This window comes from Rattus norvegicus, chromosome 1, assembly GCF_021556685.1.
Source record: "Rattus norvegicus strain SHRSP/BbbUtx chromosome 1, alternate assembly SHRSP_T2T, whole genome shotgun sequence".
Lineage (NCBI taxonomy): Eukaryota > Metazoa > Chordata > Mammalia > Rodentia > Muridae > Rattus > Rattus norvegicus.
Genome location: NC_141534.1, coordinates 48946647 through 48968146, shown reverse-complemented (window position 1 = coordinate 48968146; position 21500 = coordinate 48946647). Strand labels below are relative to the sequence as shown.

General features: G+C 48.0%; 1 protein-coding gene and 1 long non-coding RNA gene across 23 annotated transcripts in view; one reads left to right on the top strand and one right to left on the bottom strand.

Annotated features, from left to right (window-relative positions):
• Sytl3 (synaptotagmin-like 3) overlaps positions 1 to 21500 on the bottom strand; it is a 70397-nt gene that overhangs the window by 21601 nt on the left and 27296 nt on the right. For 13 of the 22 annotated variants that reach the window (XM_087580850.1, XM_087581010.1, XM_087580928.1 and 10 more), the window contains 5 exons: positions 21404 to 21468; positions 9271 to 9322; positions 7928 to 8000; positions 6224 to 6302; positions 2603 to 2727 (listed from right to left, as the gene is read on the bottom strand). In XM_087580850.1, the coding sequence (XP_087436976.1) occupies positions 2603 to 2727; positions 6224 to 6302; positions 7928 to 8000; positions 9271 to 9322; positions 21404 to 21468 (394 nt within the window). The remainder of the gene's footprint in view (positions 1 to 2602; positions 2728 to 6223; positions 6303 to 7927; positions 8001 to 9270; positions 9323 to 21403; positions 21469 to 21500) is intronic. The other 9 variants (XM_087580970.1, XM_087580983.1, XM_087580991.1 and 6 more) reach the window with 1 other exon arrangement.
• Positions 5674 to 10478, top strand: LOC120099117 (uncharacterized). Its single transcript, XR_015649247.1, has 2 exons — positions 5674 to 5771; positions 7357 to 10478. It is a non-coding gene; the product is annotated as an uncharacterized LOC120099117 (long non-coding RNA).

Genomic DNA, 21500 nt, shown 5'->3' with positions numbered 1-21500 from the left:
ATAGTATTCATGCTGATAAATAATTTTACTTCTAATGTGCACATAAGCAGGGCAAAAGCACCTTTAAGTTGTATTTACTCCTTGTTTCTTTTGCTAGTGACTGATATTTCTTCCATAAAAACACGGCAGTGCTTCTTAGTACTAACCACTAACCTCAGGGGACGGTTTCAGTTGAAACCAGTTGAAGTAAAATAAAATGGCTATTCTGGTGCCCAGTTGTCCCAAGCTGAGAGTGTGGTCACAGGGGACATGCATTCAGTGGTGTCTACACGGCAGGGCTGTCTGTCCAGTCCCTCCTGCACTTTCTTGCTCAGGTTACACAATTCTCACAACTCAGCAGCCAACCTCTGGCCGCTGACTGCCTGAGAAGCCTCTAGTCTACCGGCTCATGCAGCAGGGGAGGGGCATGCTGGGGCTGTCACGTGACACCTACACTCAGAATGTCAACTGTGAGGCCTGCAGGGAACTTGGGATTCCCCGCATGGGGCCACATGTGCCTCTCATGACAAGAGCTGGGAGGGGAGGAGCTGGAACATTGGCCTACCCCTTCTGACCACACCATCCTCTGCTGTCTCTCCACCCGATGTCTTCATCTTTAGAGGAGACAGATTCTTCAGAGCTACTTCAAGGATAACACTAAACATCAATGAGGCCTTTCTACAGGGGACAATGCCTGGCTTGTGATTAGCCTTCAGTCAGTGCCTCCATCACACCGCCTGATCTGACTGCTCAGTGTCGTTCTTCTGGGAGACTTCTTCAGGCTTTCACTTGTCCTCACAGGGGAAACAGAAACAGCCTAAGACATTAGCATCATCTAAACCCAGCTTCGACTCCTGGAACCTTCTTTCCCTACCTATGAGCTGCTGGATGTGTTGGCTGGCTTCTGAGTAAAGCTCAGGTGTTTGATCATGTTCACGGGAGCAAGTGTCACCTCTCTGTGATAAACTAGGCAACGAAGGCGCCATCTGCCCAGGATGAAGAGCTTTGGAAATAGACCTTTCACTAGCACTGAAGAAAAGAGGTTGGCTCCAGGGACGCCACTGTGAGTCGCTTGTTTGCGCTTGGGAATTTCAAAACCCCTGCTGAGTACATCTCAAATCTTAGAGACACAAGCCATTGAAAAAGCACCAGCATCTGCAGTCCCTTATCACCCAGAAGCTCAGCAGAAATGCCCCAGAGCCTCCAAATCTGTTTCCCAGGGAGGACTCCGATGTGGGAGTCTGCATTCCAAACCAAGATGAGACCAGTTCAAACACAGCATTCTCATCTCTGGGTAGAAGCCCTAACCTGTCTAAGCCTCCATGCCTCTCATTGTAAAACAGGGCTGTATTTAATACCCACTTTTGTAGGGTTGACAGTCATGTGAAGCTCTGTATACAGAGTCTAGCACATCGTAACAAATGCTGACATTTAGAGAATCTATCTGGGAGACTTAGACGGCAGGTTAGAGACTGCAGTTTCTCACTGGCTGCATACAGGGCTCCATGCTGGGCAAACAGAGATCCCTACCATCTTCATTTTTACCAAGAGGCATCCTGGGCTCAGGCAGAAGGCAGCAGATAGAGGCAGGATGGGAGGTCTCTAGAGCAGGGGCTCTCATCCTTCCTCATGCTGTGATCCTTTAATACAGTTTCCTCATGCTGGGGTGACCACCCCAACCATAAGATTATTTTTGTTGTCATTTCATAACTGTAATTTTGCTGTGGTTATGAATCATAATATATTTCTGGAGATGGAACTTTGCCAAAGGGGTTGAGACTCACAGGTTGAGAACCACTGCTATAGAGTATGTTCCAGAAGGAAGGAGGGTTAAGCTCACCACTGTCTCAGAAAAGGACAGTCACAGTCTGGGGACAACTTGGCTGGAGCCCACAGTCACAGGGGAGGGACATGGGCCCTGTAGAACTCAGCAGGTCAAACACAATTGGGCTGGATTGGAACCAAGACATTCTCTGGAGTTCGTGCACCTGCTTTTGGCATAGCCCACACGGCAGGAAGCAGAGTGGTGGCTCCCCTAGCAGTTCTCCTTCCCCAGCGAGCCCTCTTGCTTTACATCACAGGGAAGGAGCAACCCTCTCACTTGTCCATGCATGTCCAGAGTTTGTTTTTCTTTCCACCAGAGGTCCAGGCAGAGGTTCTTTGCCTTGAATCGAAGGAAGAAGGCCTCCTAATCATGCAAGACACTTGCAGACCCCAGAAAACGGCAGGTCAGCCTGCAGGCAAGGCCTGCTTTCGGTGTGGCACTGAAACCACAGAGAGGTAGCCTTGGGAGCTTGGGTCAGGTTAAAGCCTACCCCCGATATGAACAATTCTCTGTGCTGATCTAGAATCATTCTTCTTTTTCTCTTTTCCAGGGAGGAAGAGTCTCACATTGTTTCTCAAGGCTGACTTCCAGCTCCTTGATTGAGATGCACCTCCTGCCTTAACCTCCCCAATAACTGGGAATACGGGCACAAACTGTTGCAACTGACTTGGATCTTAAATTCTGTGCCTCCTTGGGCCAAGCGTGCCTGAATATAGACTGTATATAATTAGGTTTTCCTGACTGATTAAGGTTTCCTATCAAAAGAAAATGCAGAAGACAAGCCAGAACAGTGCCTACCCTGGACGTGACGTTGACAGCAGTGTCTGACTGGCTCCGCCTCTCCGTGTGGCCCATACACTGCCTGGGGTCCATGGCCAGAAGATGCTTCTCAGAGGTCATGTCATTCTGGGACTTGGAGAGCTCTAGGAGACACGAGGTGACAGTCAAGAGCAACAAGCTTTGCCAAGACCAGAGGGAGCCCTTTTGGGGGGGGTTCCCCACCACCCACAGGTCCTAGGGCCCCGAAAGGCCACACAAAAGATGACTAGGCAAGGGTGGCAGATCCACGTGGCAGAACAAAGGACACCAGGGGTGACTGTGTCAGAGGAAAGGCTGGACCCTTTGAAGGTCTGACTGGTCACGTGCTCATGGGCAGCCGTTGTCAGGGTGAGGTTGAAACCTCTACCCAGCTTCCCCTCATCCCAACCGCCTGTCCAGACACGAGTAGCTGGCTTTTAGGGGTTCCTGACGGAGACTGTTGACAAACTACTTTCTCTTATGACCATTGGAGGGCAGTAAGATTTAAGATGGCCTAATAGTTGCTTCAGGAACTACACCCTGGAAAGATCACTTAAGCTTTGGATTCCTCAGTATGACAGCATCCAGCCATTTGGCTTCTGTGGGCTCTGTCGGATGGGGATTTGTCTTGGGACACACATTCAAATGACAAGGAACAAAGTATGGGGGGGAGACCTCAATCGAGTGGTAGCCCCAGCTTTCAGCCAGCCTCTCCCTTAAACCCCACCTCCCTTCCCAGAGTCACCCTCAACTGTCTCCATAGCTGCACTCTCTAGAGAGAAGATGTGAATTACCTATGTGATTCTAAAGTCTTTCCTTAACCACACCACATAAGAAACAGGTGATGACATTATGTTTTAGCTCTGCATTTCATTCGACATTCAGTTTATTAAGATAGGTCATGAATATTGAAATTACCTATGAGATCACTTACCAACTACACCATATCTCTGAAACCTACACCTAGGGTACATCTCACTCCGGCTACCCTCCTTGCGGGGCTCCCTTGGGAACGCATGAGCAGCACGAGTTCCAGGTCAGGCCCCTGTCTGCTGGTCCACACACAGAGACATTGCTGGGAAGAGCCCAGGCTAATGCTGCCTGCTGGCTGGCTGCTGTCATCTGCACTGTCCAGGAGAGCCTTGGAGGTCCCCCTTCCTAGACCTACCTCCCAAGGCCAGAGCACCCAGTTTGCCACCCACCTCATTTCCCAGCCTTTCTTCTGAGAACCCTCCATCCTAGCGTTCTCAAGTCTACCACCCGGGCATTGGGTGATGCCAGCAATGGGAAAAGAGTAGCGTACGGTGGAGACGCTAGTCTGCAGCAGACTGGATGTGGAGAGCGCAAAAGGCTCTTGTGTCTGGCTGTGGTAGGAACTATCTGTCATCGGTCTGTTCCCCCAGTCCTGTGACCGTACCTATTTGGTCCATTACAAGATCTTGACTCAAAGTAGAGGAAAACCCTGAGAAGTTTGGAGTTCTGACAAGTAGGTTTCCACATCAGTCTGACAGGCGGAGGGAGTGAAGGACCAGAAAGAAACACAGATTGCTCCCAAGTAGGATCAAGGGCCTCTTCCTCTGCTAAAGGGGCCCAGCAGGCGGCCATTGTGAGATCCTTATGGGTTTGATAAAGGACTGGAGTCTCTCATTTCGTCCAGCTACTTTGGACAATACTGGCAGCCAGAGGGTGTCACTCTGGGTCATTATCCTCAAACCCTGTGGTTCCAAACCAGCTTTAGCATCCTGGGCCACTGGTCCTCAGATAGCACTGGGCTCTTCACAAGTCCACCCCTGAAGGGCCCAGGTACTGATCTCTCCTCACTAAGGTCGAGCTATCTTCTGTACCCACTCTGCAGGAAACAGACGAGAAGGACACACAAAACATCAGAACACCATTGGGGGTCAACACCAATAAACGCTACTCGTCCAAGGCAGGTGGCTTTGGCTGTCCCTGTCAATGGCTGATGGCAAGTCAAGGACCACGGCTGCCTGTTACAGTTGACTTTCCGTATCCGAGGACAGCTACTTCACTCACCCCTTCTGAAGATCCATCCGTTCTCGCTACCTACCCAGACAAGGTCTCACTTGCCGGAGGTGTGTAGAGAGGGCTGCAGCAGGTGGACCTCTGTGTTAGGGCAACCATGCTGTGACACAGGTGCCCCGTCTCTTTGGATTTTGGAGGCTGAGGGATCTCAGTGTGGGGATTAATCCTGAGATACAGGTTCCATAGGGATGTGAACTAGAATTTCCAGAAAGAAGTCTGGCCTGTGTTTAATATCCTGCAAGGCTGACTGACTGATTAAAATTAGTCTGTGATTGTACAGAGTTTGAATGTTGCAGGTCCAGAGCCAAATTATCTTGGGCTATCTCTGGTTTCCTTAGCAGATAGTCATTGCCAACCTCCATGTGTAACCTAACACCCATCCTTGTGACTGAGGTAAATCCTTTTGGATATATGCACTAGCTTCCCTTGATCCGAAGGCTAAGAATGCCATCAGATAACATCTGGGGCCTATAACAGATCCCCCAGTTAGCTGTCACCCACCTGTCTTCATGTTCCCAGTAAATTTCAAAAGTGTTCTTGACTTATGACTTTCCTCATGTTATTACCACTGATTCTCTTAAAACTTATACCACCTTTGGTTGTGGTGTTTGGGGCAACCAGAGCCGCTCATCTTTGGCTCCAGAAAAAACAAAAACCAAAAACCAAAAAATGTTCTTTATTTCCTTGAAGCGAGAGCCATGTCTTTGTATTGATGGAGAATTCACATAAGCCATATGGACTTGGGCAGGGGACTGATTTAGAGGCTGCCGTGGGACCAGCACCAGCTGTCACAGCCAGGCTGATGCCTGCAGAGGGGTAAAGAGGTCCACGAAATTCAGCGGATTTCCTCCTCCTGAAAGAGACCCGGGACAGCCTACTGCTTATCTGAAGAGCAGGGCTTTCATTTCAGCTGTCTGTGTGACAGAGCTCGTGTGGAACCCAGACAACTAACTTAAATCAGACTGTACGGTTGGCTCGGAGCCAATGGCAGCAAGCCCATCCTCGGGCAGCCAGGGAAAGGGCGTGGCAAATAGAAGACAAAGAAGGAGCAGAGAAAGAGAAACACGTACCCAGTGTCCATGTGGCCTGCTCTAAACACTGCCCAGAGTGAGAGAAGCAGAAACAGGTAAAAGCACATCTGGAGAGAAGAAACTCTGAAAGTGATGGGGGGGGGGGAGGGGGCGAGGCAAGCCTGAGTTAATTGCACCTCCAGATAGGGGGGGAGGATGGGGGATCACTAACTATCACCTGCAGGGAAGTTTTCCAGGGAGAAGAACGACAAATGGCAGGTACTGGGTTCTGGCAGCTAGAAAGGCCTTGGTTTTAGATTGCTTGCAAGGTACTTTTGTTTTCATTCCTCTGGAATCCTTTGTGCTGCTGAGCTGGCAGGTTCGGGCAAGACAAGCAGGAGTCAGAGCGAGGTTGACAGACTGAAATGGCTCCTGCCCTCCACAGGGAGCTAGAGGCTGCTCCATCGACCCCTGGCTGAGGCTGCCTGGGCTGGCCTACACGGGGTGGGGGTGGAGGTGAGGTGCGAGGTGGGGGTTGGGAGGAGAACACGTCCTGAGAGTTACTTACTTCTCATCTGCGTGGTGACAGACAGAAACAAGTTTTCCACGGACTTATTAAACCCTCTGAAGTGGCCAAGTTCCTGTAACTAAAATAGAAACAGGAGACTGTGTGGTTACATCACCAGAGGTCTTGGCCCCACCGCCTCCAGGCCGCCAGCCTCCAAACACTGCAGGAGGTGAGGTGGGAAGGTGCGTGGGCGTGGGCATATGCCTGTGTGGGGGAGGGGTCAGGGCACGGCCCCCAGGAAATAGGCATCCCTGGCACGCTGCCATCTTCCTCTGGGTTTTGCAACCTCTTTAAAGGATGGAACAGTATCTATCAACAGTCCGTTCACAAGATAACAACTACCTCTCAGATGTAATGACTGACATTGGCTCAAAGATGGCACTCAGCTAATTACTGCCTGTTTGACCTCCTTCGTCTTCTAGCCCTACCCAAATCCCATGTAGAAGGCACAGAATGCGGGCGACATAGTGGCTGATGGTACCGTAGGGTGGCCAACCTGAACACAAAGAGCTCTCCCTCCCAAAAGGGAACAATGAAAAAGAAGCGACAGTAACTTTGTCAAGGTCTCATCCATCCATCTACCCATTCATTGGCCATCCATCCATCTGTTCACTATTTACTCATTGATTTCTATACCTTCCCATTCATCTGGGCATTTGTCTACCTATCCATCTATCCAATGTCCATCCGTCCATCTGTCTATCCATCCACCCATCCATCCAGTTTCTACTTGTCTATCCACTGCTTTCCTTAAAATTCCATGTACTCATCTATTGACTCACCAGTCCATTTATTCATCTGTCTGTCCACCCATTTATCTGCCCATCTGTCTGTCCGTCCATTCATCTACCCATCCATCCAGAGATCATCTATTCATACCCACTCACCCTCCATTTGTCTACCTCCTCACCATCCATTCATTCAACTATCTACCCACACAACAATCTGTTTATCCATCCTTCCAGTGTCCATCTATTCACCCAAAAATATGTGCTGAGAACATAATTATAGGAGAAAACAGACTAGGACTGTGAGACACCCCAGGGTGTCTGTGAATTTGGAAAAAGGTGAAAATGTTTTTGTTATGTGCGTTTTCCCATGTAAGACATAATTGTTCCCTTTGATGCACACAGAAATTGACGAAGATAACCAAAGCCTTACAATTTCATGGCACTCAGTTTCCAAGTACACACAGACACCATTCTGCATGGGAGACAAGTCAGAGAAAGAATTATTTCTGCTTCTCCGGTGGAAAACCAAGAAAACTCTGAGATCACACAGCTGAGTGCTTTGGGTGGAAATGGTTCTGGTACCCCTGGCACATACAAATAAGAAGATACATTCTCATTCTAGCGCGTGCACGCACACACACACACACACACACACACACACACACACACACACCTGCCCTACGCACATGCCAGATGCACACACACGTAAAGGCGGGAATGAACACCAGAGACAAGGATCAGGACAAGATGTCTCGGGGTTCAAGCAGAAGGAGCCAGCTGAGACTGCAGATGGTCCTTGGCCACAGAAAGAAATGAAAATCTCTTCTCCACCTCCAGCGCCAGTTAAGTCAGAGACACACACTCCAAGGCTGTTGAGTCAACTGTCCAGCATGCTCGCCCAGCATGCTCGCCCAGCATGCTCCTCTGGCCTTCCTCCCCACTTCCCACCCAGGTACTCAGACAGACAATTTACCCTGTTGGGGCTGCCGCCGCACTGGCTCTCACTGAGAGGTGGTGGCGTCGGAGGGACCACAGAGATTTTGCTGCTAAGGAGAAACACAAGAAAAATGGGTTAGAACTACTTAAGGCTTACAGATTTACAAATGCCTGAGTTTATCATTTCAAGTTCTTGCTTTGCGTCATTTTTAAGAAAATGACATGGCAGCGGCACTGCTTGTTGCTGCTTCTCTGTGCGCTGTGCCTGAGTATGGATGTGAGGACGTCACCGCCTTCAGCCCAGGCATCCACTTCTCCAGCACATTCTGAAGCCACTGGGGGACCTTGGCTCTCCCTCTGAGCTGCTCTTGGACCCAGGCTTCATATGTGGAGTCCTATTTGGACTATTGTATTCTTAGTGCAATCCACACCAGCACAAGAGCCAAAATGGGAAAAGAAAAGAAAAGAAAAGAAAAAAAACTCAACAATGTGAGAAAAACTGCAAGCACAAGCTGAGAGAAATAAGAACAAATGTGGGAAGGGAAATAAAAAAAGTAGAAAGTGGATGTGCTCACACGCCTGTAATCTCTGTGCTGGGTAGGCTGTGGCAAGAAGATCGCCAGCAACCCCTGGACAGCCTGGACTATACAACAATGACCAGACCACAGGGCTATACGGAAAGACAAGGAGGAAGAGAAAGGGAGAGGAGGAGGTTGAAGGGGGAAGAGGAGGAGGAGGAAGAGAAGGAGAAAGAAGAAGAGGAAGACAAGGGGGAAGAAGAGGAGGAGGAGAAAAAGGAAGAGGTGGAAGAGAAAGAGGATGAAAAGGAGGAAGAGGAGGATGAAGAGGAGGAGGGGGAGAGGAGGTTCTAAGTTCTGAGACTGGATACATTTCATCATGAACCATGGGAACTCTCAGTGACAGTCACTAAACTCAGCAGAACAGGGTGTGTGGCCTGCTGCATCAAGGCTGCCAGAGACTCAGAAGTCTGTGCAAAGATGTTAACTTCTCTTAGAACACTGGCTCAACATTTTTAACTTCAAAAGTGTTATGAGGTACATTCCCAACCAGGGAAGATGCCAGAGAAAGGAAGAAAAGTGGAAGCAACTGCTTGGTTTAGAATGGTGTCAGGTGCACCGTCCAAGACAGTTCACTCTTTACAGCATCTCGGGGGAATTTGAGGGGGACGATAGTACATGTAAACACAGGATCGCTAGAGGGCTCCTCAAGAGAATCTAGAAGCTCCTCTCGACCTTTTCCAGGAACTTTATAATTTAAGTCATGTTCCAGAGCAGTGACCTCTGAAGGTCAGGGATGTGTGAGTTCTTTCAGGTGTCCTCTGAGCTCCTGCTGACATGGGACTCTCTGTCCTGTACTCACCTCTGCCTCTGATAAGATTGTAGGAGCCTCGCCCCAGCGGTCTCGCGTCTGCCTGGGGGAGAGACAAGCCAAGGGCAGTCAGTACCAAGAACAAACTGTAGGTGATACAAACCCAGCAATCGATATATTCAAATTGTTTTTTTTTAAAGATTTATTTATTTATTATATATGAGTACACTATAGCTGTCTTCAGAACACCAGAAGAGGGCATCGGATCTCTTTACAGATGGTTGTGAGCCACCATGTGGTTGCTGGGAATTGAACTCAGGACCTTTGGAAGAGCAGTCGGTGCTCTTAACCGCTGAGCCATCTCTCCAGCCCTCAAATTGTTTTAATATAACTTCTTGTTATTAAAAAGAGATCTTTGGGGGATGACAGAAATGCTCAAAAATCAGATGGCGGAGGCAGGGTCAGATGGTGGAGGCAGGTAAAGGCACTACCCCCAAATCTGCCAACCTGAGCTTCATCCCCCCCCAAATCCACATGGCTCAGGGTACAGAAGATTCCTGAAAGCTGTTTCTGGTCACTACACATGTGCTTGGTACATTCACGCATGTGTACATGCATGCACACACACATACATACACATACACACAGACACATACACACACATACACACACACACACACATTCACACACACACTACTTAGGGCTGGAGAAATGGCTCCCACCACCCACATGGCAGTTCACAACCATCTACAACTCCAATCTCAGGCTATTCAATAATGTCTTCTGGCCTCTGTAGGCATGCATGTGGAATGTAGACTTCTATACAGACAAAACACTCATACATATAAAAAATAAACATAAAAATATAGATGTGGTATTATTGTATAGCTTTCCATCCACTGGACAACTGTTGACTTGTTAACAGCCCTGGCCACCTACCCACCCACCCATACACTTTAATCCATCATGTCTGGGAATGTCTGCTTCAATTAGAAGTTAATGTTGAATCAGATTTTCTAAATCTGGGCAATTTGAAACAATCCTTCAAGTTCCTTGGTACCTTCCCCCCAGGAAACACTGCATAATTGAATGTATCCCTTGAAATGACCCTTGTGACGAAGACTTAACCTAATCTCTTTAAAAACGTAATCTCCTTAAGTCTAGCAGAGTAACTAATTAACTTTCCTAAATCAGACCGCACCTGCCCTTTTTGTTTCATGATGTATTAAACCCTCTCAAATAAAATCTGTCTGTCCATGTTTCGTGACCTCAGTAGTTCTTGGCTACCAGCATGGGGGTGGGGAGTTAGGGGGTGCAGCAGCATGGTAGTAGGTTTGCAGCTCAAGGAGACATCTAGAGCCTCTACGCAGCCCAATTCATCAGGCCAGGGCTCTGGGAGGTCAGGGTAGCTCTTGTGTGGTTTGGAAGATTTTAATTCATTTCATAGATGTGAGTGTCAATGCTACTTAAGGACACACAGACAGAGCAGAGCAGGGTGTTGAGAACATTTGGGATGGAATGTGGGGGAGGGGGACCCTAGGAGGGAGGGACAACATCTAGAGTTAAGCCCTGGTATCAATCTCCAACCCTTAAGGCAGGATATAGCCCCAGCTTCAGGTCTTTAGCTAAGCTGGCCCCGGAAAGGGCAGGAATCCTTAAGATCATAAAGGATCTCTGTCTTCTTGTGTAGCCCAGGCTAGCCTTGAATGTACATAGTCTGAGTAGGGCTTCAACTTCAAATCCTGGTCTTCCCACCTCCCAGGGCTCAACTCGTTGGCATGTACCACTGACCCTGATTTTATGTCGTATGTTTTGAGTCTCCTTGACTGTATATATTTTGGGGCTTCATAAAAGAGTCCTCAAAGCAACCTGGGAGCATCCCTACATGCTGGTCCACTGAGGAATACTTCTCCAGTGCAAACAAAAGGCCTCTCCCAAAGGCTGGAAGTTAAACTAGTGAAAGCAGCAGGCAGTACCTGGAACCAACTTCACTGCATAGTGATGAAGTGCATAGTCACAGTCGCAGGGGAGAGCAAGGAAAGGGGAAGAAAAAGAGACAAGAAAAATGGCAACATTGTATACTCAGTAGAACCCGGGACAAAGACACAGTGACAATGGGCTCTGAGCACCCACTCCATAGCCTGTTTACCTTCCCTTCACTTCTTTCATCCTCGTGTCCTTGGATACAATACCAAGCCCTGTAATACCTGGCCCTGAGGCACCACCCCCAAGGCACTGTTGTCCCACCCCCAAGTCTAATGCTGTCATTCTGTCATCCAGGTCCTCAATCAAAAGCCCATTTGGTGTCCCTGTGATGTTCTTGTCTTGCCTGGGCTCCTCCACACCTACAGCGCTTTCCACTTCATTGCCTGGTTCCCCTGGGCCACACTTGATCTCCGTCCCTGCAATTACTGTCACCCCACCTCGTTTCTTTGGGCTACTTCCCCAGTCAGTCCCACCTCAGGCTCTTCTCAAACCCTCTAACTAACCCCAGCCTGGTTTCCATATTTCATAGTCTACTGTGGTCACTGACACTCGTCTTGCTGCTGTGTGGCAGGCTCTCTGCTGCCCCCTGCTGGTCGTGGCAAGCTGAGGACCAAGACAGAACCGGAAGCACTTAGGCTCTCAGGGGCAGGAAAGATGACTCTGTGGTTAAGAGCACTTGTTGCTCTTGCAGAGGACCAGGTTCAATTTTCAGCGGTGGCTCACGGCCTTCTGTGACTTCAGTTCTGTAGGATCTGATTCCATCTTCTGACCTCTGTGGGTACCAGGCAGGCGTATGGTATACATTCATACATGTAAGCCAAACACTCATACACATAAAATAAAATATTTAAAAATAAAAGCCCTCTCAGCTTACAACATAAATTTGCCTCAGATCCATGTGTTGTATTGTGGGGAAACAAGAGGCTACGTGCAGAACCCCAGATGTCCCTTCCCTTGTAGATCAGAACCTACAGGGTATGAGATCCTAAATTGGGGGTGACTGGGTGCACACAGGGATCTGAGGTGTGCTGCCCCCGTATGGCTTTTCTTCAGCCCTCCATCCACTACTGTTTCCTTGGACCTTTGCTTTTAGTTTTTCAAAACCACTAAATATGTTGTTGTTGTTGTTGTTACTGTTGTTGTTGCTGTTAATACATTTCTAATTCCTGTAGCCCCTTGAAGAAATGTGCACAGACAGCATTCCCTGGAGGTCAGAGAGTAGCAGGACTGGAGAGACCTGAATCCTGACCAGCTGCAGGCAGGACTGGCCAGGGTTCCTTGCAAGACTGATCCTCAGGGCAGCTGGAGTATATGTGCAGGTGCATACATGCACGAATAGACACAAACACACACACACACACACACTCACATACACACATACACACACACAATTTTGAAACATGACAGTAATAATCTCACTTTGGTGCTATTACTCTCCCCCTTTTCCTAAGTTAATACTTAGGCACCACCCAGAATGAACCCCCAGATCCTACAGCCTCCTCTGAGGGCTAGGGAGACACTTCCCACAAAGCCCACTCTGTTCTCATCTTAAAGACTAGAGGCGGGAGGGGGCGGGATTTCTGCACGCCGATCAGTGATGAAGCTGCCACAGTCCTGATCTGGTAGGGTTAGACTCTCCTAAAGGGAACTTGAACCCCAGCTGGACCTCCACACAGGGAAGACCGAAGGGAGGTGGCTGCATCATAGCAATGGAGCCAGGGCTGGGGTGAAGCTTGGAAAAGCCAAGGACAAGCAGGGGCCGCAGAGAGGAGGGGAAGCACCGTTTCACAAACACCTTGCTCTTAGGTTTCTACTGCTAGAATATCAAACAACTCTCCCTTGCCAGGAGCTCTGAAAGTAACAAAGACCATAGCCCTTTTTTTGTGGTGTGCTAGGAAGCCAGTCTAGACTCTTTATGACTTGGTCCCACCTTTCCTCTCCAGGTTCACTTGCTGCCACTACTGTCCCATATGCTCGGTCCTGGCCAGGTCAGCATCCCAGACGCACGGTGCCTAACCCATACTTCATATTCTCACTAAGCGTCTCTCCACTGGAAGTGGACCTTGTCTACATCTCTTGCTCCTGTCTTACTAAAGGTTTATTTACAGAGACACGAGGAGTCTTATGTGCTGTTTTAACTGTAAACTTGGCACAGGAAGAGAGTTTCAATCACAGAATTGTCTAGATCACCAGGTTGGCCTCCGGGCATGTCTCTGAGAGATTGTCTTGATTATTGATTGATATAGGAAGAGCCAGCCCATTATGGGCAGCACCATTCCCTAGACTGGGGCCCTGGATTACATCTGGCTGAAGAAAGCTAGGTGTAAAAAGTAAGAAAACAAGGGTGCCTTCAGTTCTCTTTGCTCTTGACTATGGTTACGATGTGACCAGCTGACTGAGTTTCTGCCCGACTTCCCTTCAGTGACAGACGATGACCTGAAATTGTGAGCCAGATGAATTCTTTCCTCCCCTAAGCTGCATTTGGCTGCTGTTATCACAGCAACAGAAATGAACCTGGACAATGAACGATTGTCATTGTGAGGCTGGTCTCTCTCACACAGTGGAACTGTGCGGACTTGTGCTTAAGTCCCTGTGCCTTCCCCATGGGCAGTCGTGTATCTGCTCATATCCCCCATTAGATTGAGCAATCTCTGAGGACATGACCCTCATCTTATTCATCTCAGCTACACAGAAGACAGCTTCCATGCAAGGAATGTTGATAGGAGCTGATGCCATCTGAATAGTAGCCTGAAGGCTTGCAAGGTCAGCTTGACTCATAGGGGGTAGCCAGAAACAAATCCAAGTCAAAAATCTGGGGAAGGATGAGGGAGGATGGGGGAGGGGAAGGGTGAGGATGAGGGAGGGGAAGGGTGAGGATGGAGGAGGGGAAGGGTAGGTGAGGATGGAGGAGGGGAAGGGTGAGGATGGGGAGGGGAAAGGTGGTTAAGGATGGGGAGGGGAAAATTGGGGGGAGGGGGAAAGGAAAGGGTGGGGTAGGATGGGAAGGGTGGTTGAGGATGGGAGAAAGGAAAAGTAGGGAGGGGAAGAGAAGGGTAGGTGAGAATGGGGGAGGGGAAGGGTGAGTGAGGGTGGGGGAGGGCTTTACAGAGTTGGGAAGCAGTAGGAAATGGACAGGGGAGAGAGTAATCAGGATGCATTATATACATCTGTAAAGTTGCCAAGGGGGAGGGGGGAGAGTCTGCTTTGGGAAGATTACTACCCACAAACACTGGCTAAAAGCAGAAAGTTTAAAGACTGGGGTCTTTATCTACTGATCATGAAATCTGACTTGATCATTTCTGCTGTCCCCAGCTTTACTGGAACAGTCTAAAGTTCCCACAGTTCAGGAGCCTGATAGGCACCCAGCACGCCTGCTGGGATCACCTTCCAGAGCTCACAGTTCCGCTCTGAGGGGCTGAGTCTGCAGGCTTTCCTTTCAGAAAGAAAAAGAGTAATCAAAAACAGGATCGTGTCTTTAGAAAGAAAGAAAGAAAGAAAGAAAGAAAGGAAGAAAGAAAGGGCTGGAGAAATGGCTCAGAGGTTGAGAGCATTGATTGCTCTTCCAGAGGTCCTTAGTTCAAATCCCAGCAACCACATGGTGGCTCGAAACCATCTGTAATGGAATCTGGTGCTCTCTTCTGGCATGCAGGCACATTTGCAGGCAGACCACTATACATAATAAATAAACGTTTTAAAAATAAGAAATAGAGCATTTCTCGGAAATAAATGTCATTTCATTAAAGATACTAGGAGGAAAGTGAACTCACACAAACTGTCAGTCACAGGTTCAAAACCACCCTTGCCTACTCTGATGACCGAGGTAGGTGGTCACTAAGTGAACGGTGCGGAGGGGCACAGGCACAGTCTTGAATGCAATTTCACACATACTCAATGGGACCTATCTCTTTAAAGATCGTATCACATTTAAATTTTTTGCATTTTGTGTATGTGCGTGTGTGTGTGTGTGTGTGTGTGTGTGTGTGTGTGTGTGTGTGTGCTTGTACAACACATTTTAGGACTCAATTCTCTCTGCAGAGCCTGGAGACCAAGCACAGGTCATCAGGCTTTGTGGCTGACTCTCACCAGGCTGACTTCTCCGGGATAGAGCCCAGTGCCTGTGTGTGCTAGGCAAGCAGTCTGCCACTGAGCTACAGCCCCAGCCCCCACACTTCCACTAATGTCTTAGGGTTTCTATTCCTGCACAAACATCGTGACCAAGAAGCAAGCTGGGGAGGAAAGGGTTTATTCAGCTCACACTTCCACATTGCTGTTCATCACCAAAGGAAGTCAGGACTGGAACTCAAGCGGGTCAGGAAGCAGGAGCTGATGCAGAAGCCATGGAGGGATGTTTCTTACTGGCTTGCTTCCCTTGGCTTGCTCAGCTTGCTCTCTTATAGAACCCAGGACCCCCAGCCCAGGGATGGCATCACCCACAGTGGGCTGGGTCCTCCCCCCTTGATCACTAGTTGAGGAAATGCCTTACAGCTGGGTCTCATGGAGGCATTTCCTCAAGGGAAGCTCCCCTGTCTGTGATAACTCCAGCTGTGTCAGGTTGACATACAAAACTAACTAGTACAATTAAGAAGCCCAAGTGCGGGGTTGGGGATTTAGCTCAGTGGTAGAGCGCTTGCCTAGGAAGTGCAAGGCCCTGGGTTCGGTCCCCAGCTCTGAAAAAAAGAACCAAAAAAAAAAAAAAAAAAAAGCCCAAGTGCTTCAAATCCACACCGTCTGCTTCTGTCTTCAAATCCTTGTGATCAGATAGGAACTAAGTTGCCTGTGTAGAATAAGACCCTCAAAAGTTGAAAGTTTGAAAGATTAAACCCTGCTTGCTACTAGAAGGGGAGAAACATTTCTGCCCCTCCGTAGTGACCAGAAGCAAAACTCATCCTGGTTAGTGGCACAGTGACAGCCACAGAGACAGTCAGACTGTCCGTCCGCTGACTGTCTGACAGACAGTGTGGAGGGACAACCTTCCTAAGTCATTTCCAGTTATTAACCATAGAGCACGGCTGAGTGGATTGTTTACATGTAACATTTACCCTCTTTTAATCTGAGAAGGAGTATAAAGGCACCGATGTTGCTTTCTGATCATTTTGTCTTTGAGACGGGATCTCACTGTATAGTCAGTCTCAGCCTCTTGGGTGCTGGGACCACAGATATACTTAATGCCTGACTTTCATCGAATACATATATACAAATGTGTATATAAGCATATGTGTACATACATGCATACACACACATAGACATACATGTATATGTATACCAACACATATGTATATATGCATACATATGTGCACATGTATGCATGTGTGCATGCATTATGCATACATGTACATATATGTATACATGTGTATACATATATACATAATGCACACACACACACACACACACACACACACACACACACACACACACACACTTTTTTAAAAGTCAGTGGGCCAGGTAGTCTAGGCTGGCTTCAAACTCACTCTGTATCTGAAAATGCTTTGAACTTCTGATTCTCCTGCCCTGCACCTAAGAGCTGCAAATACAAGCATGTACAACTTGCTCATTTTATATGGTACAGTGGATAGAGCCCAGGGCTTTGTGCACATTAAGCAGACACTCTACAGCCTGATGACTATTAAGGTATAAAATTGTCCTGTTTGTAGAGCAAAAGCACCTTGGCACCAAAGTAAAATGTGCACTTACAACAATCAGCCAAAAGGTGGCGCCAAGAGTAAAGGTGGATTTCCAGTTTCAGATTTGCATCATTACTGACCTAAGAAAATGGCCATCATAGCATCGCCACTCTACTAGTGGCACTTGAACGCACAGTGTTCGTAAAGAGTGCCCTGGGGGGGGGGGGTGTTGGGGATTTAGCTCAGTGGTAGAGCGCTTGCCTAGCAAGCACAAGGGCCTGGGTTCGGTCCCCAGCTCCGAAAAAAAAAAAAAAAAAAGGAAAAAAAAAAAGTGCCCTGGGGATCAACACAACCCTGTCCAAGACCCACTGACCCCATCTAACATACCCTAGTGTTTCACTGAATTGGAACTTCAGTGTGTAAAGCCAGGAGCTACAAACTTGAAACACTTTCAGCTGATGGTGAAGCCAGGGTCCCAGAAACCACATTGAAAACTGCACACACCACCGACTCCTGCAGACAGCAGACCTACTTCGAACACTGCCAGGACATCCAGGGAAGTTTCCCAAGGATACTTTAGAGTTGTAAGGCTCTGGACACAAATGCTAACAGCACAGATAAACCTCAACAACACCCTGCAGAACCAGGACTGGGGAGATGGGTTGGCAGATAAGAGTACTTGCTGCTCTTACAGAGGCCCTGAGTTCAAATCCCAGCACCCACATCAGCTATCTCCAGTTCTAGGGGACCCAATACTCTATTCCTGACCTCCATAGACACCACATATATAGGGTGCAAGTACATACACTCAGGCACACACGTGAAATAAATTATTTGTTTCATAAAAAAACACAAAACTATTTAAACGTTGTGGTATATTGTCTTAGTTAGGGTTTTACTGCTGTGAACAAACACCATGACCAAGGCAAGTCTTATAAAGGACAACATTTAATTGGGGCTGCCTTACAGGTTCAGAGGTTCAGTCCATTATCATCAAGGTGGGAGCATGGCTGCGTAAAGGCAGGCATGGTGCAGGAGGAGCTGAGAGATCTACACCTTCATCTGAAGGCTGTTGGAAGACTGACTTCCAGGCAGCTAAGGTGAGGGTCTTAAGCCCACACCCACAGTGACACACCTACCCCAACAAGGCCACACCTCCTATTAATTCTACTCCCGGGGCTGAGCACATTCAAATCACTACATGTATCACCAGAAAAAAAAAATAGTGAGCCAAAGTAACCAGATGTTCTTTGTGCCGAGTGAGGAGTTGGAGTGCATCTTTGCTAATTCTTAGGTCTTTATTTACCATGCGTATAGACATATGTATACCCAAGTGTGGGGGGCACACCTATGTACACTCATGGTGTCAGCTCTGCCTCTCCCAACCTTGTTCTCTTGAGACAGGTTCTCTCTCTCTCTCTCTCTCTCTCTCTCTCTCTCACGAACCTGGAGGAGACTGGTGGCCAGGAAGTCCCAGCAACCCCCACCACAGTCTGCGGTCACTGACACACACAGTCACACTAACTAGCTTTATCAGGTCTGCAGATTTGGACCCAGAACCTCATAACTGAGCAGCGAATGTTCTTCCCCACCAAGTCCTCTTTTTGAAGGTTGGGGGACTGGCACGGAAAATGTCACCACAGTCTATCTCTATTACTCGTTATTATTACGTGCATCTAGTCTACTTTGCGGAAATTTTGGTAGCATTTATCTTTTTTTTTTTTCTTTTTTCCGGAGCTGGGGACCGAACCCAGGGCCTTGCGCTTGCTAGGCAAGCGCTCTACCACTGAGCTAAATCCCCAACCCTGGTAGCATTTATCTTAAATGGTAGGTATCTGATAATCATTAAGGGAGAAAGAGGTAAAGCACATAATGGAGAAACCAGCGTTGAGGGCACACTGATCCCTAGAATTGCAGCTAAACATTAAAGTCGGCTCTAGGTTTCCAGTGCTAAAAAGAAAGAGCACCCAACCTTAGCCCGAGGTGGGCACTCATGGCTATAACATCTGCCTTTATCCATCAAATAGTCCTGTGCCTGTCCGCCACCCACAATGGCAACTTGGCTAAAATGATGGGACATTCTGAGGGTGGATGAGACACGTTCTTGGCAATCATGTGGTCCGTGATGTTTAAGTATCTGGAAAACACTCTTTACCAGGTACTACACAAAGAAATATCCAGAGAAAATTAGAGACAAGCTGCTCCCGATTACAGAAATTATCCTGTGAATTGTCTCCAACCATTTTAAACCTGTCTCTTATGATTCAACAAAATAAAATTTTAATACATGAATGTGATGTATTAAAATAACAATACATTGAGATTTCTAGTGCATTTTAATTTAGTGGCGGCGGGTGTCACAGGACAACTAGTGGGTGTCAGGTCTCCCTACCATGTGGGTTCCTGGGATTGAACTCAGGTTGTCTAGGTTGTCAGGCTTGGCAGTGAGCATCCTTTGCCCAAAGGTCATGTCACTGGTCTCGGGTTTTTAAAATGTGAATATTCAATGTACACAGGAGAGCATGTGCCCGTGTGCACACACATGTATGCAAAGAGACAGAGACAGAGAGGGAGACAGAGAGAGAGAGACAGAGAGAGACAGAGAGAGACAGATAGACAGACAGACAGAGAATACAGAAGTAAGAATATTGGCAACTGTTCTCTGTGTGAATTTGCTATGCTTTCCCCACTACTCCTCTGCCTTTTCTTCCTCTTTCCCCTGCCTCCCCCTTCCCCTTACCCCTCTTTTTTTTTTTTTTTTGGATGGGGAGACAGAACCCAGGGTCCCACAAACACCAGGTCCCCAGGTTCTACCATGCCTGGTCCCCAGGCAGCCTCACTCCCCAATTTTTAAATGAACACATAGTACTTACTGTCAGAATAAAAGGGCAAACAGAATTTGGTAGCGTGCCTCAGAGAGGGCCAGAGTGTGGGGAGAAAGCTGGCCCGCCCTGCTAAGCACACTGAATGAACTGACCTTCCTGGAAGGTGCTCCGGTAAAACCTCATAACCCCTTCAAGTGTCCCTGCCTCCAACCAACCATCCTGCCCCTAAGAAATCCGTCCAAGGGAACTACATAGAACTGCCAAGATCCCTGTGCAACCAAGTGACCAGCGACAAGAAGATCCAATGAACCGGAATAGTGGCTGGCATTGGGGAGAAGGGTAAACAAATCATCGTCGCTGTATTTGATGTATAAAGTCGAAGATACACTTCAGAGATGGCTGTGGTGGTTTGAAGGAGAAATGCCCCTTGTAGGCTCTTGTGTTTGACTGCTTGGCCTCAGTGGGTGATGTGTTGGGGAGGGAAGGGGAGGCTTTGGAACCTTAAGGAGGCAGAGCCTTGCTGGAGGAAGGATATGGGCTTTGAGAGACTGTCCCCGCTTCCTGTTTGTCCTCTCCTCTTCCTGTGTGTGGATACAACATGATTAGCCAGCTTACTGCTTCTGCCCCCGTGCCATGCCACACCTGCCACCTGGAAACGTAAGCCAAAATAAACTTCTTTTCCCCCAAGAGACAGGATTTCTCTGTATAGCACCAGCCGGCCTGCAGAGCCTCTGCCTCCTGAGTGCCGGGATTAAAGGCATGGGCCATCACCGCCTGGCCAAATCACTTCGTCTTAAATTGTCTTTGATGTGAGTTAGCAAGAGAAAAGAAACGAATAAAATGTCATCCTGCCCCCCACACACACACACACCCTACTCAGGTCTCATTCACGTGAACACAGTGCGTACAAGATTTCTAAATGACTATAAACACACAGTTTCTGCTGTAGTGAGCCGCGAAGTACACAAAGGTGTCTTGCAACAGTGACTGAAAACCGTGTACAAACCAGACGCTCTGTGCTCAGCCGCAAACAGCGCTCGAAAGAGGAAAAGTCTAGCAAAGTAGAAACTTAAGAGAACAGCTGTCCAAGAGGCTGGAGTGGGACAGAGGGGGAGGAGCCTCAGGCAAAGGTAACCAATCAGTTCAGGAGCAGGAAAGCTCACAGACAAGGGTGGACCACGTGTCTGGGCTGAAGTCCTGCTGTGGTCTGGTTCCAAGAGGCCAGATCAAACCAAAACGGGGTCACTCATGCTAAAAATCAACCTTAAGAAAGAAGAGAGAGTCCAAATAGACACCAGGAAACCAGACTCTCCTTGATCTGAGTTGCATATGAAGCCCTTACAGCCTAGGTTAACAGACTGAGGCAGTTAGCCTCAGAGACAACAATTACATCAGACACATATAAGTTACATTAACACCCTTTACCACAGGTGTTAGCCCTCACCAAATAAACTGAAGACCCACGGCAGTGTTAGCCGCTGAGCTTGTCCCCACCGGTGAACCCCACTCTATCACTGTTTAGGGGGTGACCTGCTTAAGGTTCTTTCATTTGATTTTGTACGTCAGAGGCTACCTCAGTTCATGACGTAGAAGTAAAAGCCAGCCTGATTGTCACTAAAACTCTGTAATTTCTTGTCTTGACAATTCCAGGACCAGGAACCTTTTTTTCCTTTCAACTAAAAAAATGTAACATCAAATATTTTAAAACTAGAAATGATCATTTTACATGAGTAAAGTTTTAACAGCATTTACCTGCAGTTGGAAATTTCCTGGCTCGTTCTTCAAAGAACCACTCTCCGGTTTTGATTTTCACGTTTCTGAAAAGCAAACAGAATCCTCTGTTTGAAAG